The sequence below is a fragment of the Caloenas nicobarica genome, chromosome 1, assembly GCF_036013445.1.
Source record: "Caloenas nicobarica isolate bCalNic1 chromosome 1, bCalNic1.hap1, whole genome shotgun sequence".
NCBI lineage: Eukaryota > Metazoa > Chordata > Aves > Columbiformes > Columbidae > Caloenas > Caloenas nicobarica.
Genome location: NC_088245.1, coordinates 159,569,381 through 159,589,650, shown reverse-complemented (window position 1 = coordinate 159,589,650; position 20,270 = coordinate 159,569,381). Strand labels below are relative to the sequence as shown.

The 20,270-nt window shown below is 39.3% G+C and overlaps 2 protein-coding genes across 2 annotated transcripts in view; one reads left to right on the top strand and one right to left on the bottom strand.

The window, feature by feature from the left end:
* UBAC2 (UBA domain containing 2) overlaps nt 1-20,270 on the top strand; it is a 100,660-nt gene that overhangs the window by 39,353 nt on the left and 41,037 nt on the right. The window lies entirely within an intron of this gene.
* LOC135998106 (G-protein coupled receptor 183-like) lies at nt 6,414-15,453 on the bottom strand. Its single transcript, XM_065651218.1, has 2 exons — nt 15,413-15,453; nt 6,414-7,603 (listed from the first exon to the last, which is right to left on the bottom strand). The coding sequence occupies exons 1-2, from the start codon at nt 15,451-15,453 to the stop codon at nt 6,499-6,501; spliced, it is 1,146 nt and encodes a 381-aa protein (XP_065507290.1). The 3' UTR covers nt 6,414-6,498.

Here is a 20,270-nt window from a genome sequence, read left to right as displayed (position 1 = left end):
AGGGGATAGGATAACCACAAATGTTGCTGCCTTCAGAACAGGTGCAAAACTTGCTTTTTTAGTTTAGCACTTTGCACAACATCTGTCACAACTGAGGAAAAGAAAAGAGGAAGAGGAGAAACTCATATTTTTGCACTGAGGAAAAATGAATGTAGCTTTTTGGAAAGAAATCTAGGCCATGTCTTGACCTCTATTTTAGGAGGATGCTCATGACAGCATTTTGATAAGGGCTTAAGTAGAGGACAATGACAGAAGATTTTAAAGTTACATCATTTGCTAGTTTTACTGCAAGGCCATTGAGTTTCATGTTTCTTTCTTCTCTAACTTAAAGTTTTGACCAAATTTGTTAGTCATAGAAGGATGCAGGTTGAAAGGAGCCTCTGGAGAATGTGTTGTCCAGCGCTGGTAGTGCCAATTTAATCAGGGCTGTGTCCAGTCAAGTGTTGAGTATCTCTAAGGACAGAGATTTCCCAGCCTTTCTGTGCAACCTTTCGCAATGTCTGACTAGCCTCATGGTGAAAGAATGCTTCCTAATGTTTAATTGTTCCTTGCTGCAGCTTGTGCCCATTACTGTGTATTGCCATCTTTTCTGTACCCCTTCCTAGTAGGCAGTTGAAAGCAGTGATAGCATCCCCTCCCAGTCTTGCCTGAGCTCTCATCCTCTCCTCCAGGAGCATGTGCTGCAGCCCCTTCATTGTTTTTGGTGGCCTTCTTATGGACTCATTCCAGTATGTTGATATCTTTCTTGTACTGGGAAGCCCGAAACTGGGTACAGGACTCCAGGTATGATCTCACAAGTACTGAATGGAGGGGAAAGATTGTTTCCGTTGATGTTGTTTCTGACATGGTCCCATATATATTTGGCCGTGAGGTCACACTACTGACTCCTCTTGGACTTGTTGTCCACCAAGAGCCCAGACCTTTTTTTGCCAAGCTGCTTTCGAACCAGGCAATGCCCAGCCTGCCCTGTTCTGTGGGTTTATTCCATCTCAGGTGAAGGGCTTTGCATTTGACTTTGCCGAACTTCACAAGGTCCCTGTGAGCCCATTTTTCCAGCCCATTGAGGTCCTGTTCTTCTTTATTTAAGGCATCTGAGCAAGTTTATCCAAATTTGGCAGCTATGGGGCAAGATCCCTGTTTTCAGACTATGCTACTGTGGTAGCAAAAGCAGATCAGTACGCTGTGGATCCTCCATGTGTAGAGATACCCTGTTCTTTTCTGCCACCCAGCTCAAACACAGTTGGATTTCCATTCTTCCTTTGCACTTTCCTTCTTTCCCGCCTCTCTAATTTGGATGAAGTGGTGAACAGCTTCGATTTGACTGTTCATAGGAGAAGAGAGCAGATGGCTTGAAGGAAGAGGACTGATATAGGTCTGTTAAATCACAAGTAGGGTGGACAGGGTAAATAGGGAGTGTCTCTGTTCACTCCTTTCTAGTACAAGAAGCCCGGCCCTTCAGATGAAACTAACAGGTGTCACAAGCGAAAGAAAATGGCTCCACACACCGTGGGTGTTGGTTAGGCTGTGGAACTTCTTGCGGCAAGATGCTGCAGGCACAGACATTTTCAGTTCAAAAAGGGACCAAACAGGCTGATAGAAGAAAAATTGACTGAGGACTGCCATGTACAAGATGAGACATCTGCCTCAGAATTCTGAAGTCAGACATTGCAGAAAGCCAAGAGAATATTCTGAGGGGGCAAAAAATTAGGAAATATGTCTGAGCGTTTTGTAACATAGCCTCAGTCTGCAGGCTGCAGCTTAGCCAAGAATGTATTAGGAAATACTTCACTCAGATGAATTTGATGTTTTTCTAGTGATTCTTGGTGTCCATTGACCTTGTCTGTATTGAGCCAGCACAGTGGGATGCTGCTAAGACACAAACCTTACTGTCTTGAGTTCTTCCCCTGCTCTGTACCACAGACATGGAAATAGAAGAGGCAGAGAACATCGCTGCTGTTCAGTTCCTCCAAAACTGGTTGTGTAATGCGAAGCTTTTCTTCTTCTCTTCAGCTGCCCTCTATTTTTCTCATGTTGCAGGCTGTCTCATCATTTTCGTGGTGTCTTTTCATTCCTTGCTGACCTGAAAGCTTTTGTGTTTCAGAACAATGTTAGTCCTTAATGTAACATCTGTTAAAAAAAAAAAAAAAACCTCATTTTTTTTTCTTTATGCTAGTGAGCTTGCTGGTTTAAGAAGACTCATTAACCACCTTCAGGAATCGTGGTAGTTGTGGTAGCATATTTGCCATTTCAGACAGTCGCTATTACTGTCTTTTGCGTGGAGATGACCATGTTGCTGACAGGTTCCTCATCTGCAGAACTTTCAGGGCCAGAGCCAAGAGTCAGGCAGCAATTCCTTGGGGAATGCCTGGCCTCTTCTGCTGGGACTCTAAGCCACAGGAGATTGTGTTCTTTATCTCCACACTTTCAATTAGGCTTCAACACCTTCAGGCTCAATGTGGCTGAGGGAACCCATCTGAGGACTTGGAGGGGTAGTCCTTAGTTTTGCATTCTCAGTGAAAGAAAAAGTGAACACAAGCAATGTTCTTTTGCTGGAAATGTGCATCTGTTGGGGATTTTTCACATGATGCACCTTCACTTGGTCATGTGTTCTACAACAGGTGTCTATACAACTTTCTTTTCTGGACTTGAACAGAGACGGCCAAAATATACCATTTGACCCCACCATGATTTTTATTTCTATGCGCTCTGACATACCCTACCAGATAAGATTTGAGAGAAATGTCAGCAGTGGACACTTAGTCTAGTTGGAGTCCTCTTAGGAGCTGCCCTAGACCTATTCTCCAAAGTGTAGAATTAAATGATAATCTATCGTTTTGTCATGAGATGCTGACTGGACTTCACCCTCCAAATAGAGACGCAATTTCTCTGAAGAACTTCAGTCAGATCTTCATGATGAGCAAGCCATTTGAACCAGCTGCTACTTATCTGTTGTTTTATTTAATTGTGAAAAGGGTGGGTGAGCTCCAGGTCTGTATGACCATTTCCTGGCCTTTTATGTAGAAGGAGGCCTTTCCTAGAATGTATCTCATTTTCATTTGCAAAGCTCATACTGTTTTGGCCACATATTGCATGGCATGCCATGCTCATGTCTTTTAAGACAGACACACTTGTTATACTGTAAATTTTTTGTATAGGTACTGGAGAGAGTTCAGAGAAGTGCAACGAGGCTGGTGAGGGGCCTGGAGCACAAGTCTGATGAGGAGCGGCTGAGGGAACTGGGGCTGTTCGGCCTGGAGAAAAGGAGGCTGAGGGGAGACCTGATCGCTGTCTGCAACCACCTGAAAGGAGGGTGTAGCATGGACGCTGTTGGGCTCTTCTCCCAAGTAACAAGTGATAGGACGAGAGGAAATGGCCTCAAGTTGCACCAGGGGAGGTTTAGATTGGATATTAGGCAAAATTTCTTCACAGAAAGGGTTGTAAAGCATTGGAACAGGCTGCCCAGGGAAGTGTTTGCATCGCCATCCCTGGACATGTTTAAAAGACACATAGGTGAGGTTCTTAGAGACATGGTTTGGGTTGAGTTAGGTTATGGCTGGACTCAATGATCTTGAGGGTCTTTTCCAACCAGAATGATTCTATAATTCTATATACTCAGTGTTGGAGGAGAAAAGAGATACCAGGTGTGGCTTAACCCAGTTTATTTGTGTCTCTGCAGCATGTAGGAGGAGAGAGACCTGAGGTGTGCCACTGCGGGTAGCTGCTATCATAAAAATGCTCCCAACACCCAGCACTGGGGGAAGAGTACCAGCAGGTTGAATGGATAAGAGTATCTTGAAGAAAATCAGTTGTTGGAGAACACCTGCATATTTTCAATATTACTGCTCTCCTTTGCTCCCATGCAGCAGCTTGTTACCATCTCTCTGGTGGTTCCTACCAGGCCCACAGCACAGCTGGGAGAAGAAACAGGACAGATGTTCTCTAAACTTCAATGCAGTGTCCCCCGCCAACTGAAACCACCATCACGATGACTTCTGGCGGTTTCAGATAAGCAGAGAGAGAAGAGGCTCCTCTGATACGAATGTGCATGGGCAGTGAGTTCATGCTGGCAAGGAGCGAGGGAAAGCAGCGGCATCAGCTGCCGCAGCTATAAATTGTCACTGTCTGTGTGTCTGTGCCGTTAGGACTCTTGTCAGGAAGCTGAGCTTGTCTTAGCTTTTGAAGGTTTTTAATTTATTGGTTTCTTCAACATTTGAGAAACGTCACAATAAGGAGAAAAAAAATAGCTTTTCTCAAACCCGTATCTAACTGGACCAGCAGGCTTATTAGAGCAAATGCAGTATTTTGATGTGAAGCTAGCTGTTTGAGAAAGTTGATGTGATTTAAAAGCAAAGTCTAAATTTGAAAATAACAGAAATGCTAATGTGAGAAAACAGGGATAGAGAAGGATTTTTTCAATACAGATCTTCAGTTTGTTTCTGCTTAAAAGACAGTAGATATCTGCATTATGTGGTGCTGTAATATATATTTGAGTTGTATTTTACAGACAAGTATCGAAAAGAATTTTTGCCTTTAAGGTTTTATAATCGCAGTTAGATGAAACACATATCAAAATAAAAAAAATAGACAATAGTAGAATAAAATGAGCTTGTACTGGTGTGATGTTAATAATACATATATTTTATTTCTACAGCTTCTAGGTATTCATGAGTGGTCTGTCCGTGGTTTTGTCAAGTTACTTGTTTACTCCAATAGGGACAAATTCTTAAATAATATTTTAAAATAGTTTATTAAAAAGCCGACAAGAACAGAACTGCTATAGCATACAGATTTAAGCAGAACTTTTGTTAAAAATTAGTTTTCTTACTCTGTTTTCCTGTAGCTGCATAGTGTCTTTTGTATTGGAAACTCAATTTTGACAATCTTAAGTGGTATGAAGAACAGAGTATTTTGCGTTTTCTTTCCCACAAGAAAGTAATCGTGAATTTAATGTTTCCGTACTGCTGTTCAGATATGACCCTTCCATGTTTGCAGGTAGGCGAAGGTCAACACGTGAGGAAGGCAGGCATTGCAAAGATGACAAATGTAACTACGATTGTTTGACTTCCAGTACAACCTCAATGCCAGAGATACACAGCTGCAATGAATAACGTTTATTCTGACATTTGGCATAGCTTTTACCAGTAATTATCAGGCACTCTTTAATTTTCCTTTTCCATCACAGCCTCATGGTGCAATTACCAAGTTGTGTTGGCAGGTGAAGGCGTATTAACAAGATAGAAGACAAAAGACAGCGGGGCCAGGAATAAAGTAGGGAAGGAAACAGACACATGACGGAAGGGCACAGCAGCAGGAACCCGGGGCTTGCATCCTGGAAATTCAGCCGGTATTGGGCTGATTCCAGCAGGATATGTTCAAGTCATTTGGCCTCTTTGCTGGCCCAGTTTTGGTGTGCCCAAAGGGATCCCAGATACGCTGCATGAAGGCGTGATGGGAAAGCTTGTTCTTTCCCAGCTGATCCTGCTGTTCTCATTTATTGATCTCTCCGGTAAACAGTTAACAAGAGGTGGCCATCTCACACCAGCGGAATTAACCCATTAAATTACTTTTTTGGTGACATCAACTGTGAACACTTATTCCTGTTTCTGAAACATTTGTCTTGTGTCCATGTCTGACTCCTGAGAACCTGTATCACTGCTTTTTTAACTGAAATGGTGCAGTTTTCATATTACAGTCTCCGACTTATTTTTTGTGTTTATAAATAATTTATATACAACTAGATTAGAGACTTTTTACAATACACACCAGAAAGAAAAGTTCTCCTTTAGGAAAATGAGTACAGAGATAATATATCTTGCAAAGATGAGTGATTTAACATATGGGAGATATTCAGTGTTGGGGAGAACCAAGCAGTTCATTAACTTTTCACCTGTTACATTTGGCAATGTTATTTATGTGACTTGCACAATAAGGCATTCGTGCTCCAAATACTGTAAAATGCAGTTTCACCTACAAAGGTCTATAAGCACTTGTGATAGTCAAATGTGCACAGAAATTGTCCGTTTTATCTCAAAGTTTGATTCCTTTGCTTGTATGACTTGGCTAACAAAACCTTGGCTGTTGTTGGAGCTCAGCGAGAGGTCCTGCAATTTTCAGATGTTCTGGTTTTAGTCAGTCTGAACTGTAAGCTATTTTTGTTTAATCCTTTCTCAGACACCCAGTTAAAATGTGAATCAAGTCTTTGCTTGAGTTAATAACATCCAGGCATACGCATGTGCAGTATGGAATTTGAACCTTCACAGTGGTGCGTCTTTCCTGGAAAAAAGTAATGAGATCAGTCAAAATGATACAGCTAGGAAATTATAATGCTGATTTTTCCTGCTGCCCTGTGACAATTCTTTTTCAATGCAACATTGCTCTCTGATTTCCTGACATCATGAGAGACAGAATCTTACTTAAGCTGCTGTACAGGGAGCACTCAGAGTTTTTACTGTGGACCCTGGATTTTTAAGCTTGCTTCGCTGTGGCGTACCACAGACTTTATTTTTCAGGTAGCTTTCCATTGGAAGATTTCGCAAGTACCGTCATCTGTGTTTCTCCCACGTCGCGTGAGCTTTCTTCGTGATGTGACCTGACAACACTTGAAATTGATACGCTCACTTGTCGTCTCAGTATTTTCATTACAGTTCTCTTGTATCCTTTGCATGCAAAGAAATAGATGAAGGGATCTAGGCAGCAGTTAAAATTCATCAGAAACACGGTATAATGGAGTGACTTCTGGAAAATTTTGGTTTCAGTGCACGAGGGTTCATTCCGAAGCTTCCTAATCATGTGTTGTATAATTGCAACATGATAAGGGGTAAAGCAGATGATGAACACTATAATTACAAATATGATTGTATTGATGGCTTTTTTGTTTATCCCTGATTTTTCAGTCAGTGGATTTTCCTTAGCTGTTTGGAAAAGTTTGCAGCTAATTTGTGAGTAACAAAATAATATAATCCCCAGGGGAATGAGGTACCCTACTAAACAGGCAGCAAGAAGTATAAATGGTAGATGTGGTATTTTTTCAAAGTTTGGATATTCCATACACGTAGTCCTTTCTTCTTCTTCCTGTGACATGGGTTGTATAAGCAATGGGAAAGTCTGACTAAATACAAGAAACCAGATAAAGACACAAATGCCCTTGGCATATTTAATCCTTCGAATCTTGTATCGGAAGGGGTGGACAACAGCGAAAAACCTGTCGATGCTGAGACACGTCATGAAGTTCACACCTGCGTAGGTGTTTATGTAGAACAAGAGAGCGGTTATTCGACATAAAGCTTCTCCGAAGGGCCAGTGGAATCCCAAGGCATAGTAGGTTATCCTCGTTGGCAGGGCAATGCAGAACAGGAGGTCGGAGAAGACAAGATTTGTTGAATAGAGGGTAGTGGAGTTGATTTTCTTTCTGTTTTTAAAGATGACGGTGAGGGCAACGGTGTTTCCAAGCACCCCAAGAATTAAGATGGAGCTGTAGAAGACAGGCAGGAGGATCCGTGCTGTGTCTTTGTGCTCATATAAGTCGCAGGTGGAAGTGTTTGCCTGAGAAGCTGTGAAAGTGTCCATGTCTGTAACCACTGTTGTTGCAGGAAGCTCAGTAGACCTAACATGAAAAAAAAAAAGGGAACATTTTGTAATCAAAGTAGATAAACTTCTTCTGCATAACAACGGCCGACCTTTGTTGCAAAAAGCAAGATCGTAAAAAACTGAAATGAAACTACATTATGGTGAAATACTTTTCAAGCTCCTTCTGAAAACAAACAAACAAAAAGATGGCTCTTTTTGGCCTTTCTGTTTCAGTCCGAGTTCCTTCTTTCCTGAAAGGTATCAGACAGGGGGCAAAATAACAAACCAAGGATGTAATGTATTTGGAAAGTGAAGCTTATAGATGGTCAGGAGGTGAGAGACCATTTAAAGCAATCTGAGGGGAAAAAGGAGTCTGAAGAAAACACATGATGAAGTGTTATATGCAGTCCCCAAGGGTCAGGGAAGCAGACAAAATCTTTTAGATGTGTTTCAGTTCATTTTTAGCGAGTTTTTGTTCCAAACAATTCACGTTATAACCGTTAAATTTGCTTTGAGAAAGTAATTTTCTTCAGCATTCTTATCATATTGGCATTACAGTAATTCAGTTTGTTTATTACTAGTTTTAAGAATTGACTTTTGGAATCTTAATTCAAATATTGTTACATACATAAATTCTTAAGATTGCTACCTTAGTCACTCTTCAGTGGTGCTGCAAAAGAGAGAGAACCCAGCTGAAATATTTCACATGTTGTCAATTTAGTAGATTTGAGAAGTTGTTTAACCTGCACAGTCAGAAGTAGCATGGAAGAGCTGCAAAGTGAAGGGGATTGGGGGACCTAAAATATAGAAAACGATCCAGCAGAATTTGAGAAATGGAACAGACTGCTGATATTGCTTCCAGTGCAAAAGGTTTCTTAGGTGCATTGTTACCTGACAGTTGCGTAGTGGAAGCATAAATGTCAAAAAGGATCCGGCATCTGACGTTACTCCTTGAGCAGCTGTTCTGCAAAGTGGTGCCTCTTAGAGGCAACATTTATGGATTAAAACAGCAGGCAAATCAAGATTGCTTCTGCTCTAATGCAGAATACTCTATGGAGATAAAAGCTGTTGTAACCTGAGTTTTAAGTCTATCTGGTCCCTTTAATTAAAATGTCAACGTTATTTGTGAGGATCTGCCTTTCAGTGCACAATATTTACAAACAACGTGTAGCCTGTTGTACCTTACAGTCTTTCTGGAAAATACCTTTCAAGGATTTTAAGCTACATATTTCAGAAAGTATTCATTATCCTTTTCTTAACTTGTGGAAGGATTAAAAGGTTAGTATCTTCTTTCATGTTTTGAGAAGGTTGTCCTACTTACTTCAGGTTCTTCACAATGAATGTGACCTGCAACATGTACTCTATTTTAAGCCAGTCTGATCAGACTTCTGGCCAAGTTTGCAGGGGTGCATAAGATTCTCTGTTAACAGTAAACCTGCAGATAGTGGATTATAGGTATTAAAATACATAAATGAATTACATCATATATGTTTAAGGAAGAAATTTAGCATCCAGATAGTATATTAAGTCTACATTTGCTGTGTTGCACAGGCAGTGGGAAAGACAGGTGAGTAATATCCAACTGATGGATGAAAAATGTTCTTATTCTTAGATACCTCTGGAGTATGTACCATGTGTCAAGAGGTGGAGATGCTGCATTCAGGGTTGGAAATCAAATCCGAAGTGGGAGTTTTGTGGTTTGAGGAAAGGAATTAAACTGGTAAAATAGCAACTCCAGCTGTAGTGCACATTTAAGAATGTCTGAAATTTTATATTAGTTAATTCCGCATTGGTCACAGTATCTTGGTGTTAGTGTGTTTGATGATTGATTAGTACAGTCATTATTACCCTGAGGATAGTTCTGGTATACTTTCCTCCTGTTTCATCTTTTCCCTTATAGAAGTGTGTAGGATGGCTCTTGTTTTACGTAAGTGTAACAGATTGCTTTTTGCAAAAAATGGTGTGGGTTTGTGTAGGCACCTGGATAAAGTCAGTGAGGTATTTTGTTTTGTTACTGTTATTTAAATGCTTCTGCTTACTTGTTCACAATCCCAGCATGATATCTATCCTCTACTCATGTCTTCCTTGAAATTTAGCTAAAATAATTTCTTAACCATATGTGAAGAAGAATAATCTGAGATTTATGGTAAACAGGTCTATTGCAGTAACTAGATACTGCATACTAACTGCATGATTTTATTTTCACTGAATAGTTGTGATAGTTTTGGTTCATAAATAACATGTATAGTTGTCATGTCCATTCATTTATTTTTCTATTAATGTTTGTAAAAGGTAGAATATCTGTTATACAAACACGTTCAACTACGGTTTAGGAAAAATTCTGTAGTTTCAGTGAAATACTCTTTTTTCTACATTGAGAGTAGAATTTTATAAAATGCATGTTACCTAATTTTGTGCCATGAAGTCAGATCTTTAATGAAATAAATTAATCCAGAGCTTGTTGTTGCTCAAAATAGGATGCTCACCCTCGCATAAAACCATGGCTATATTGACAAGGAGTCCTTGCTGAGAGAGTTTGTGCCTATCCAGTGTTAGCATGGACATATACAGGGTGCAGGACCATAGCAGGACAAGCTGGCCACAGAGGGATAGAGAAGAAAGCTGGAGGACCACAACTCATGGGCCTCCAGGGCAGCGTGCACGTCAGCTAAGCTGTGTTCCTTGACAGAGGATGGCAGCAGGCTCTTCTGCCTGTGCTGAGAGTCAGCCCTGAGAGGGGAAAGTGCTCTTTTTAATCCTCTCTTATCCCCAAAATATTTTGGCTGTTAATGTAGGGAGCACATTTTATAATACTCTGAGTGAGCATTAGTATTTTCTCTATATGTGGGTATGTATGGGCATGTTCTTGAGCAGTCACCATGGTGTCTAGGTGCTATATTACCTGAATATATTTGATAAAAAATACAAACTGAGGTACTGAATCTGATTTGGCGCCCAAACAGATGATGAAGTTGCTACTATCTGACAACTTAATGCGCATCACCTGAGCTATGGTAACTTCTTTGTACATCTGAGCTCTTCTTGTTGTTGGATGAACTCCATTCACCTCAGCAGGTATTTCACCTTTTCTTCTCAATCTAGAACAAAGCTGCATTTTAAAAAATACTTTCTTCCTAAAACATGTCTAGACTATTAACTAAGACAAGACTTTTTTTTTAAAATCCTATTCCTTATGTCAGGTTGCTGTTTATTTCTTGGCAGCAATCCTTAGTGATCAACATTCACAGCATATGACATCCTCCACACAATGTATGTGAAAAAAACAACAGCAGGCCCATTTTGCATACTTTTTGTGTGTTTTGCATTCTTGGAGCAAAAATGGAGAATGTTACTTCTTTACTGCTGCAAACCTTAGACTAGCTGAACTTGATTCCTACTTATTTTAATGAGCTGTGTGCCTGAATACCTTATGAGAAGGTGGCCAGTTACTGTCCTGAATCCAGATGTACCACTGGAGCTATTCTCTAGAATCACTACCAAAATGTTTGCTCTTCTAGGTTGTTGGATTAAATACCCCTCCCCATCAGCCTTCTGAGTTCATTAGTTATACTATTTTGAAGTATATACTTGAAAAAAACAAAACATTAATTTACCTTACCAAGTTAATAATTTTAGAAAACATTGCCAGTTTTTCTGGCATAGAGGTACATGCAGAATTTCAGGCATAAAGTAAAATTGCTGGCTTCATAATGAGTATCATAAAGAAGGTTGTTCAGGTTTTTATGTTTTCTGAGTCTGCAGACACACGATAGTCAGTGACCCAGAACACTTACTCATTTAATGTGCCCTGCTGTATGATCCAGGTTATATTATTATTATAGTTATTTGTGTATGAATTCCACTAACTTTTCATTTAAAGCAAATTTTCCAAAGTGCTGTTTGGTCTTGATTTGGAGAACTGAAGGGAAAGTTAATTAGCCATTTGTACTGTAGTTTTTGGTCAGTCGACCTCCATATTAAAAAATGTGGATGTCACACAGTTTTTCTTGAGCCTTTCCCCTGTATACAATCTCATAGTTTTAGCAATTCAAAGCAAATTTCTCACCGCAAGGCAACATAGTCTCGTGACATCTCTTCTAAGCCCAGCTTAGTCTCACACAGGAGATGGGGCTCCAGGTGCTTCTTGGCACCAGTGTACCTGGGAGCACACTCACCACCACGTCCCTGCTTTTTCTGCTCGGTTCATGAGGTATCTGAGATAAAGTTGTGTAGCATCGCACTGGAAGCTTCTGAAGTTAGTTCACTGTGATGCCAGAGCCCTTCTCAGATTCACTGCGTCCCAGGATATCTCCACCCTAGGGGCATAGTCCTTGCTCTCTGCTTCCACCTGGCAGGACCTTACTCCTGGGAGAGTTTAAAATTAATTGTAATATTATGCCCAGGCTTGCAACCAGTGCAGGTTGTTCTTTATTTTTCCCTCGCTTGCCATTTTCAAGTCTCAGTGTTGTATTTGCTTTCTGACCACCAATGGAAAAAAAAAAAAAAAGGTTTTCTTTAGCCAGTTACTTTATGAGATTTGTTAGCTTGCCAAGCTTTTAGTCTGTCCTCTGCGCTTTCTTGATATTTGATAGCAATGGTATCCACTCAGGGGAAAAAAATCACAGTACCATGTCAAGCTAGTACAAAATCTGGCATGTCTGAAATCTGTGTAGGTGCCTTTCTAAGCCAATTTTGTAATCTCATCAAGGCAGGAAAATAAGCTGGTTTAGGAGACTGGTTTTCTGTGAAAACATTTGACTGGCATTATTCATTTGTTTTACATTTATACTGCAGTATGCAAGAGCCCAGCTCAGAGCAGAGTCCCTACTGCAAAAGGTGTTTGATGAACACATCGGTGGCTCCAGTCTGGACGTGCTACATAATCCAAAGCCCTGGTTCATAGAGATGTTCATGTATGACAAGCTTTATATGTAGTGTCGTAGTGTTACATACATCCAACTATTAACAAGCATAGACTTAAGCTGTGAGCCAGCAACTGCAGTGTTGTAAACTTTGATTACATGGGTTTGGATTCTGTGCAAGCAGCGATACAAAGCTCTCTCTGTGCTAAATGAGTTTTCTTCTTGTCCTCATCTCCTGCTTTTGCTGAAGGAGCACCATCTGTCCTTTCAGCAGAACAGGGAACATGCAGAAGGCTTCAACTGTGTATTGTAATCCTATGTGTGATTTGTCTGTCTTCATAATTTTCATTCTTTGGAGATGAATCCCCAGTCCATCTGTCCAGTAGCTAATTTAAGAGGGATGCTAATTAAATTCTTGGAAAGGCACAGCAGATCATTAGAAAGATCTCTCCTGACTCTATACATAATATGCTTTAGTCACTTTGAGATGGACAATATTTCTTTGACAAACAGTATTGGGGAATAATGTTGTTTATGTATGCGTAAAGAGTATAAGTGATTTTAAAAGAATGTTTGGGAAAGAGACTTCTCTTTCCCTGCAATGCCCAACCTGAGGATTTTCTGAGCTTGCAGTCCTCTATAGGTGTAAGCTGTGTATGTCCTACAGAGATTAAAAACAGTAGAAGATGGAAAATATGCAGTGCTGTGCTTATGCAGGTTTATTTTTTTCCTTAATCTCTAAAATAAATTGTTTTCTCTAGGCCGATCATATTAACTGTTTGAATTTCTAATTTACCATACAAGTGATCTTCATTATAGAGTGTTTTCTCTGTTTGAGAAAAAAGCTTGATTCAACTAAACTATGTCTGTTAAAACGTGTGCTTGCTAAGTCACATAGTAGAACGCTTTGTTAATATATAAAGAACGTATACCTAATCTACGTATATCTAGGTGTATGTATTGGCAGCTTGGGAACTACACGTGGTTTAATAAAAGCTGAGGCAAGAGACAGGCGTGTCTTGAAGCTTCCTGTTTCTTTCTAATACTTTAACACTCATACACTTTTAATGCTTTATGTTAATTTACCTTTTTCAAAAGCTGCTGAGTTTTCTATCTTAAATTACAATGAGTGGGCCTGATGATCTGAAAACTGAATCCTCAGACCGTAACCCATAGCTAATTTTGGTGAGACAGTTTCTAGGCAAGTGCTTTTATTCTTCCTTGGAAGAGACCCAAATTTGTTGGAGCACTGAAGCCAAATTTGTACGCCACACTTCGGAGAATCCAAAGTGTGCATTTCATGAAGTAAATTCACTTGCTGATGGCTATGAAGAATTCCAATATTCTTTAAGTGCTTAACAGAATTTGCAGATGCACACACTGTAGGATCTTTATGGTCCTGCTTTTATCTATTGCTATGTACTTTGCAAAGTTGTGTGACAGTTATATTTGGTGCTCAAAACTAGTAGAAGCTGCAGTCAGTGAAATGGAAATAAAGAAGTTGAGTCAAAATGCTGCATAACTAAAGAAAAAGTGGAAGTAATTTGAAGTGTACGTCTCGCTCTTATCTGTTGGATCTCTGTTTCCAAATGTGATCTGTCCTATGAAGAGTGTGAGAACAATCTAACATAAAACATCCCTGCCAAAGATGCGTGTTAATGTGAAGAGCTGTGTTGATGGTGAAATGATCAACTTCCCTTCAGGTTCCTTGCCTTAGTATTCTAAATGTAAAAAGGAGAGAGCCTAAAATATAGCAAATAAACAAAAGAAAAACCTGAGCCACTGACGATGACATTCTTTCTAGCAAAAGAAAAAACTGTCAAATAAGAATGTGTATCTTACCGCTAGAAAAAATGCACACCTTTTGTATGGTGGGTTTTTTTTTTCTGAGTGATATGGAACCTGTACAGTCTTGAATTTTAGGGATTACAACTTCATAACTTTAATTTATTATTCATTACATATATACATACTCCTCAGTTTTGCGAGCAGAAAGAGTTGGGATTTGAGCTCTTAAAGACTAATTGACAGGTCATTTTTCAGTCCCCTCATCTCTCTTCAAGAGGAGCTGTGAGAACGTTAGACAGACCTCTTGTATTCTGTGCTCAAAGGCATGCATACCGTCAGTATAATTTTAAGCTAAATTACAGGTGAGTTCTCATCTGTTAACTGATCTTTTTTGCCAGTGTAATATGAAAAATACATCCTTTTGAATTGGGAAGATGTATAAAAATCGTATCACGTGTAATACGTTTTTAGCTTTGTGGCATGGAGATCAATAATTGGGAGAAAGATATTTGGTGATTGTGATTCAGAAAAAGAATTCCTTCTAAAAACTTGGAAGGAAATACATGTCAGAAGGTAAAAGAGGATTTAGCTCATAAAACTTTGAATTCTTAAAATATTCTCTTGCAATATTTAGATGTGAGAAGAGTGACTGAGGAGCTCTTGAGCTGATAATGAGGGCTGTTCCATAGACAAGGAGCGTATGTGATGCAACAAGCCGTGCATTCACAACTATAGCACAGATTCATTTTAAGGCTCTCTGCTCCTATTAGAGTATTCTGCGAGGTTCAGTGAATGGCTTAAGAACTGTAGTGCTCCGCTTACTACTTGTCCAGTAGTTATTTCTGCATTAGTATAGTTCTAGTTACTATTTTTAAAAAAATTGTCTAAGCTAATGCAGTATCAAACATTTCCCTGTGATGGTCAAAGGCTGTATTATAAGAAAAGACTTGAAAAAACTTGTTGATGCTGTGGGTCAACAAATCCTTTAAATAAAAATTAAGTGGCAGGATACTAATATATCAACATAAAATACCACAGACTTTTCTTCCATGAGCCTTGTCTCTTCCACCCAAAGATCATTTATCCTTCCTGCCACATGAAAATATTCAGTATAATACAGAAAATAAATAATCTTTCTGGAATTGTTCACTGTTGCAGTGGGAAAAAAAAAAAAAGTTAATTCTTTCTGTACTTACATATCTGTGGCTTCTTGCATCCTCTGAGCAGTTAAGGGCATTAGCAGGATGGCTTGACTGCGAAAGTTTACTCTTGCACATTGTTTTCAAGAGTGATTACGTGAGTCTTTTGTGGGAGGGGTAGATTTTTTTCAAGTGCTTAAAAAAAACCCCCTTGTTTGTAGGCTGGTCTTGATTTGCTGCCTACTGTTTTATAGGATGTGAAAGCATCTATTTTTAATCCCTTTACAATTAGTCTGTTCAAAGAGAGTAATTAGAAACTACCCTCCCGTCTCCCCTCTGAAGTTACGCATTACTGACTTTCATAGAAGGGACTTTACCCAGAGGTTTACTTGACTAATTGTTGACTGACTAAAATTCCTGACTGAAAAACTTTGTTTATATGCCATTTGCATTGTAAAATAGCTTAAATTTAGTTTGCAGCAAAGAGCTGTGTGATCAGTATGTGCTTTAAAACTGCTTCTTACCGATCAGATCTGACACAGCACAAGAAAACCTCAGAATTGAGCACACTGAGATGCTGTGTAAAGACAGGCATCTTGACAGCCCGTGTACATTCCCAGCACTGTTTTTAGTGTCGTAATGATGAGGCTTTACAGAAATGCCCTTTGAATATATATGAGGGAGCTGAAGAACTCCGGTGGTTTCGGAGATTAATGAGGATGTGTGCCTTTGTAAGCTGTTTATTGCATTTTGAGCAAAGATAGCAATAATAATAATACACATGTAAGGTAAATACATTACAGATAAAAAGCTTTTAAAACACAAATCTGATTCCCCTAGAATGATATTGATAAGAATGGGTGGTCAGGGAATGGGAAAGGAATGGGATGTCAAATTGCGAGGTAACCTGTTGCTGGAATAACCTTTTTTTCTGAGTAAAGAGCATTGGTCTAAGAGTTAAATTGTGTGTTTGTTAAGAGGGTTTTGGAGATCAGAGATAGATGGAAAATCCTGTCGCTTGCTGTTAGAGGCTGTGGTTGAGAGCTACCTGGGATTTTCCCCGAAAACTCATACTGATCATTCGTGACTGCAGAGGACTATTTATCTTTAAAGCAGCCTCATTTAGTGGCCTGATTTTAAAGAAGTAGGCATGATGATGCTGTTTTTGGCGGGTCCGACTGGTGCTGGGGGTGGGCCGGCTCTTTGGCAATGTGAGGGTGCGTTCACAGCACAAGGGTTTGCTGGAGGCGTGCAGAGATACCATCTCGACTAAGACGGTCATCTCACCAGAAAGCCTAAAGTAAATGCAGATCTAAAGGCAAAGTTAAACTTTACTAAATGTACCTTGCCTTATGAGAAGTGGGTTTTGCTATAGCAGAATGTAGTAGAGCCTTGTGAGCTGCTTTCTGTGCCTACTTGGAGCACTTAGTTGGCACTATACACTGATTTTGCTGGTGCAGAACCCCCAGCGCAGACACGGCTTGATTCCCCTTCGATGCCAGGGAGCTGAAGGGCTCAATCTAGGACTTTCAGCCCCTCTGTTTTTATGGGACATTTGTCTTCTAACACCAGATGCAGAAAGCCATTGAGAGAACTTACTGGTCTTATTCTGGACTTTCTCCTTTCTTGTTTTTGAATTATTTTTTGATTATTCAGATTCATCATAGAGTAGCATCTCTTTAAACAAAGTAATGAGAATTGAAGAGTGTTTTAAAGAAAATATCACAGTGAATTTGCTTCATATGTACACAAAGTAATACTGCAATGTGTTCCCTCTCCAGCAGCAAAATTATGTAGTAGAAATGATAAAATTTGAGATCTACAGGCATGTAGTAGTCTTTTCTCAAGGGCTGACGTTAGTACTACACCTACATAATAAAGGAAATGTTTCTTTCAGAATAGTCTTACCATTATAAAATGATGCCAGTGTGTGTTTCCTGTTCTGATCTGATAAAATATCGTGTTCCTTTGATTAAGATACATTACTAGATTGTACCTTTTGAGTCACACTGATGTATTAGCTACCAATACAACATGATGTGATGTTAATTGCTTGAGCTAAATGATACAGGTTGCATTTTTTCACTTGTTATTTATTCTTCTAGCTATTTGGTTTTTTGCTCTTACACAGCTGCTGTTTCTCCAGTATCTGCTTGACTGTACCAGGATTTGAACATTCAAAGCAAGAAATGGCGTGTATCAAAAAGTGTGATACATGTTTGGTTTCACCATTTGTGTAAAAAAGCTTACTGTTTTGCTTTTGGCATGCAGGAGAGTAACATGTAAATTAATATACTAATTTGTTACTTTGGATTTGGTGACATCAAAGCAATGAAGTTAATATTTTGACCAGTATGTTATGATGCCTGTGATGATTTGTTTTCTGTCTGCTTACTTAGTCCTTACTCTGTTTGAGCAGTTTACAAATGGTACTGGTTTTAGCTTTACAATTCCATAGCTAGAGAGCTACTACCCAAGGTAGGAAATAACTTCTGAATTACACAGGGTGTTTATGGATCAACCAGAAATTGAATCCAGCCAGCCTGTTTGTTAACTGCAAAACTGCCCTTCCTTCCAAAACTAACTCCCTTTTCTGGGAAACAGGTCAGGTGTCTAGAACTAACCTGTAGCTGAATCCTGTCCTTTTTGTGGACAAACATTATTTCTCAAGTGACTTGAGTTAGAGGCACAGTAAGTGATGACTCACCAGTGAGTCATGGTAACTGCAGAGGCCAAATAGAATGTGTTGGGTTAATCTAGAAGAAGAAGTAGAGATTAAACAGCCAAATTTAGATGAACTTGGGACACTAAAAATTTCAATACAGCTGTTGAACTGTACCTCCTCCACAAAATACTTCTCCATCTAACTCCTTTCACCATTTCCTCATGCCTTCATGTGTCTTCTGCCTTGCTCCAGTGACCATGCCAGATTTGGTTGAGTATGGGATTTACTGGGAGCCTCTGCCTTTTGGAAAATGTTTAGAAACTCTGCAACATCTAGTTGACATTAATAAATATCAGTTAAGGATAAATAGTTGTCCCTGTCACTTGTGGCGCAGGGTTTGGTCAGCTATTCCTATTATTTCATCTGTATCTCCATACTTGGGCCTTCACATGAATGACAGCATGCTAATCATATATTAAATAAATGGCAAGCAAATTGAGTTTAAAAAATATGTATCTTTGTAGTGCTATAAGCTGAATAATTCTTTGATGGTCTGCAGTAATTGCTTGCCTGAGGGCAGTATATAGTGAATGCCTGACTGAAGAAATGTTATATTGTATATTGCAGCAGGCTGGTAGAATAGAAATGGTCAAGTACTGTTACATCAGCTTTGCACAACAAAGGTTTAGGGGAGATAAGGTGAACTGATCTCTTTAGAAAAAGCTAAAGAATAATGATCACATATGTTATCTCATTAATGATGAATTTAAAACTGAAATTAGAAGAAAGATTCTAGCCAGTAGAAGAGAAAAGGTCTGGATTAGCTAACCAATAGGAAGGGAAAGGAACTTGAAACTGGTTGACAATGGAACTGAGCAGTTTATGGAATAAATTGTTGAATAAACTTGGCATTAAAAACTAAAGCTTTTGTTAAGAGAGGTAGATGTCTGACTTCTGTCTTCATGAGGAGATTGTAAAGTGTTCAGTCGGTTGGTTGGTCTCGTGTTTTAACAACTGCAAAGTAGCAGTGATTCTGCTGAGATATCCAAGGACGGGAAGAACTTTTCCCTCAAGTTTTGTCTTGGGTGTTTGGGGGTTTTTTGGTTTGTTGTTTGGTTGGGTTTGGGTGGGTTTTGTTTGTTTGTTTGTTTTTTTCCACTTTCCTCCTGCATTCCTGTGAAATTATTGGCAGTTAGAAACATGAATATTGGGTAACATCCCCTAATGGTTTTGCTGGTATCGAGAGGCCTCGGGTGCTGGGGTGTCCTGCTCATGTGTAGCAAAGGGTTTGGGTGCAATAGGTGGTTCCTTTGAGTCCTGGGCTCCACCAGACAGAGGATCCCAACTATCAAGGGTGGTTGAATTCCGGGGAGTTACCTAATTTTAAGGAATGTAGCCTGTAGGAGCGCAGACCAGTGAAGGAACTTGGTAACTTGAATTACAAGCACACTGTTTGCGTGCTCTGTATTATCTGCAGCTGCTTTTATAACTGATATTTTTAGTCCTCCAAAAAATATGTGGTTGTGAATTTGTCATGTTAATGTTTTTACAAAGAATTTAAAGGAAGAAAAATACAGCACCACAGTTACTAAGTGTAGTGAGTCATTCTGAATAAAATAACTGGTTATTTCTGCAAATTTAATCCCACAGAACTTCAATTGACAACAGCACATGTTTTTGCAGAAGTAACATTTAGCTTTCTACTCATTTGTTCACACATTGTAGAACCTTTTCTTTCTGTATTTTATGCATATATTTACTAATGTTACAATGTTTTCTTTTAATCTGCATTTAATAGTCACCTTTTAAACTTCAAGTAGCATGTTTCTCTTGTGAGAAGTACTTGCCCCTGATTCTTTCTTCTCTGCCAGTAGTTTCTGTATCTCTGGCTTATTTTTTCCAAAGTTGTTGTTTCTTCAGGTTGTTTTTTTTCTATATGCAAAAACAATCTCATCACTTTATACTATGTAAAATGTTCCCATCTGGTCTGCTGTTTTCTTTTTCACTACAGATGTTGAAATTTAACATGCTCTTCGAAATGAGGGTGTGATTGTTGTAGAACCTGCTATTACAGTACAATTTTGGAATGGACATGGTGTCTATAAGAGTGTTCAAACTCTAGAATTTAATCTTTCAGGTTTTAGCACTTTCCATTTTGTTTGAAAATTTTATTTTCTAACCCACATAACTGCAATTAACTTCCTAAACATGAAGTGGGCATAAACTCAGTTTAAAGTCAGCATGTATTTG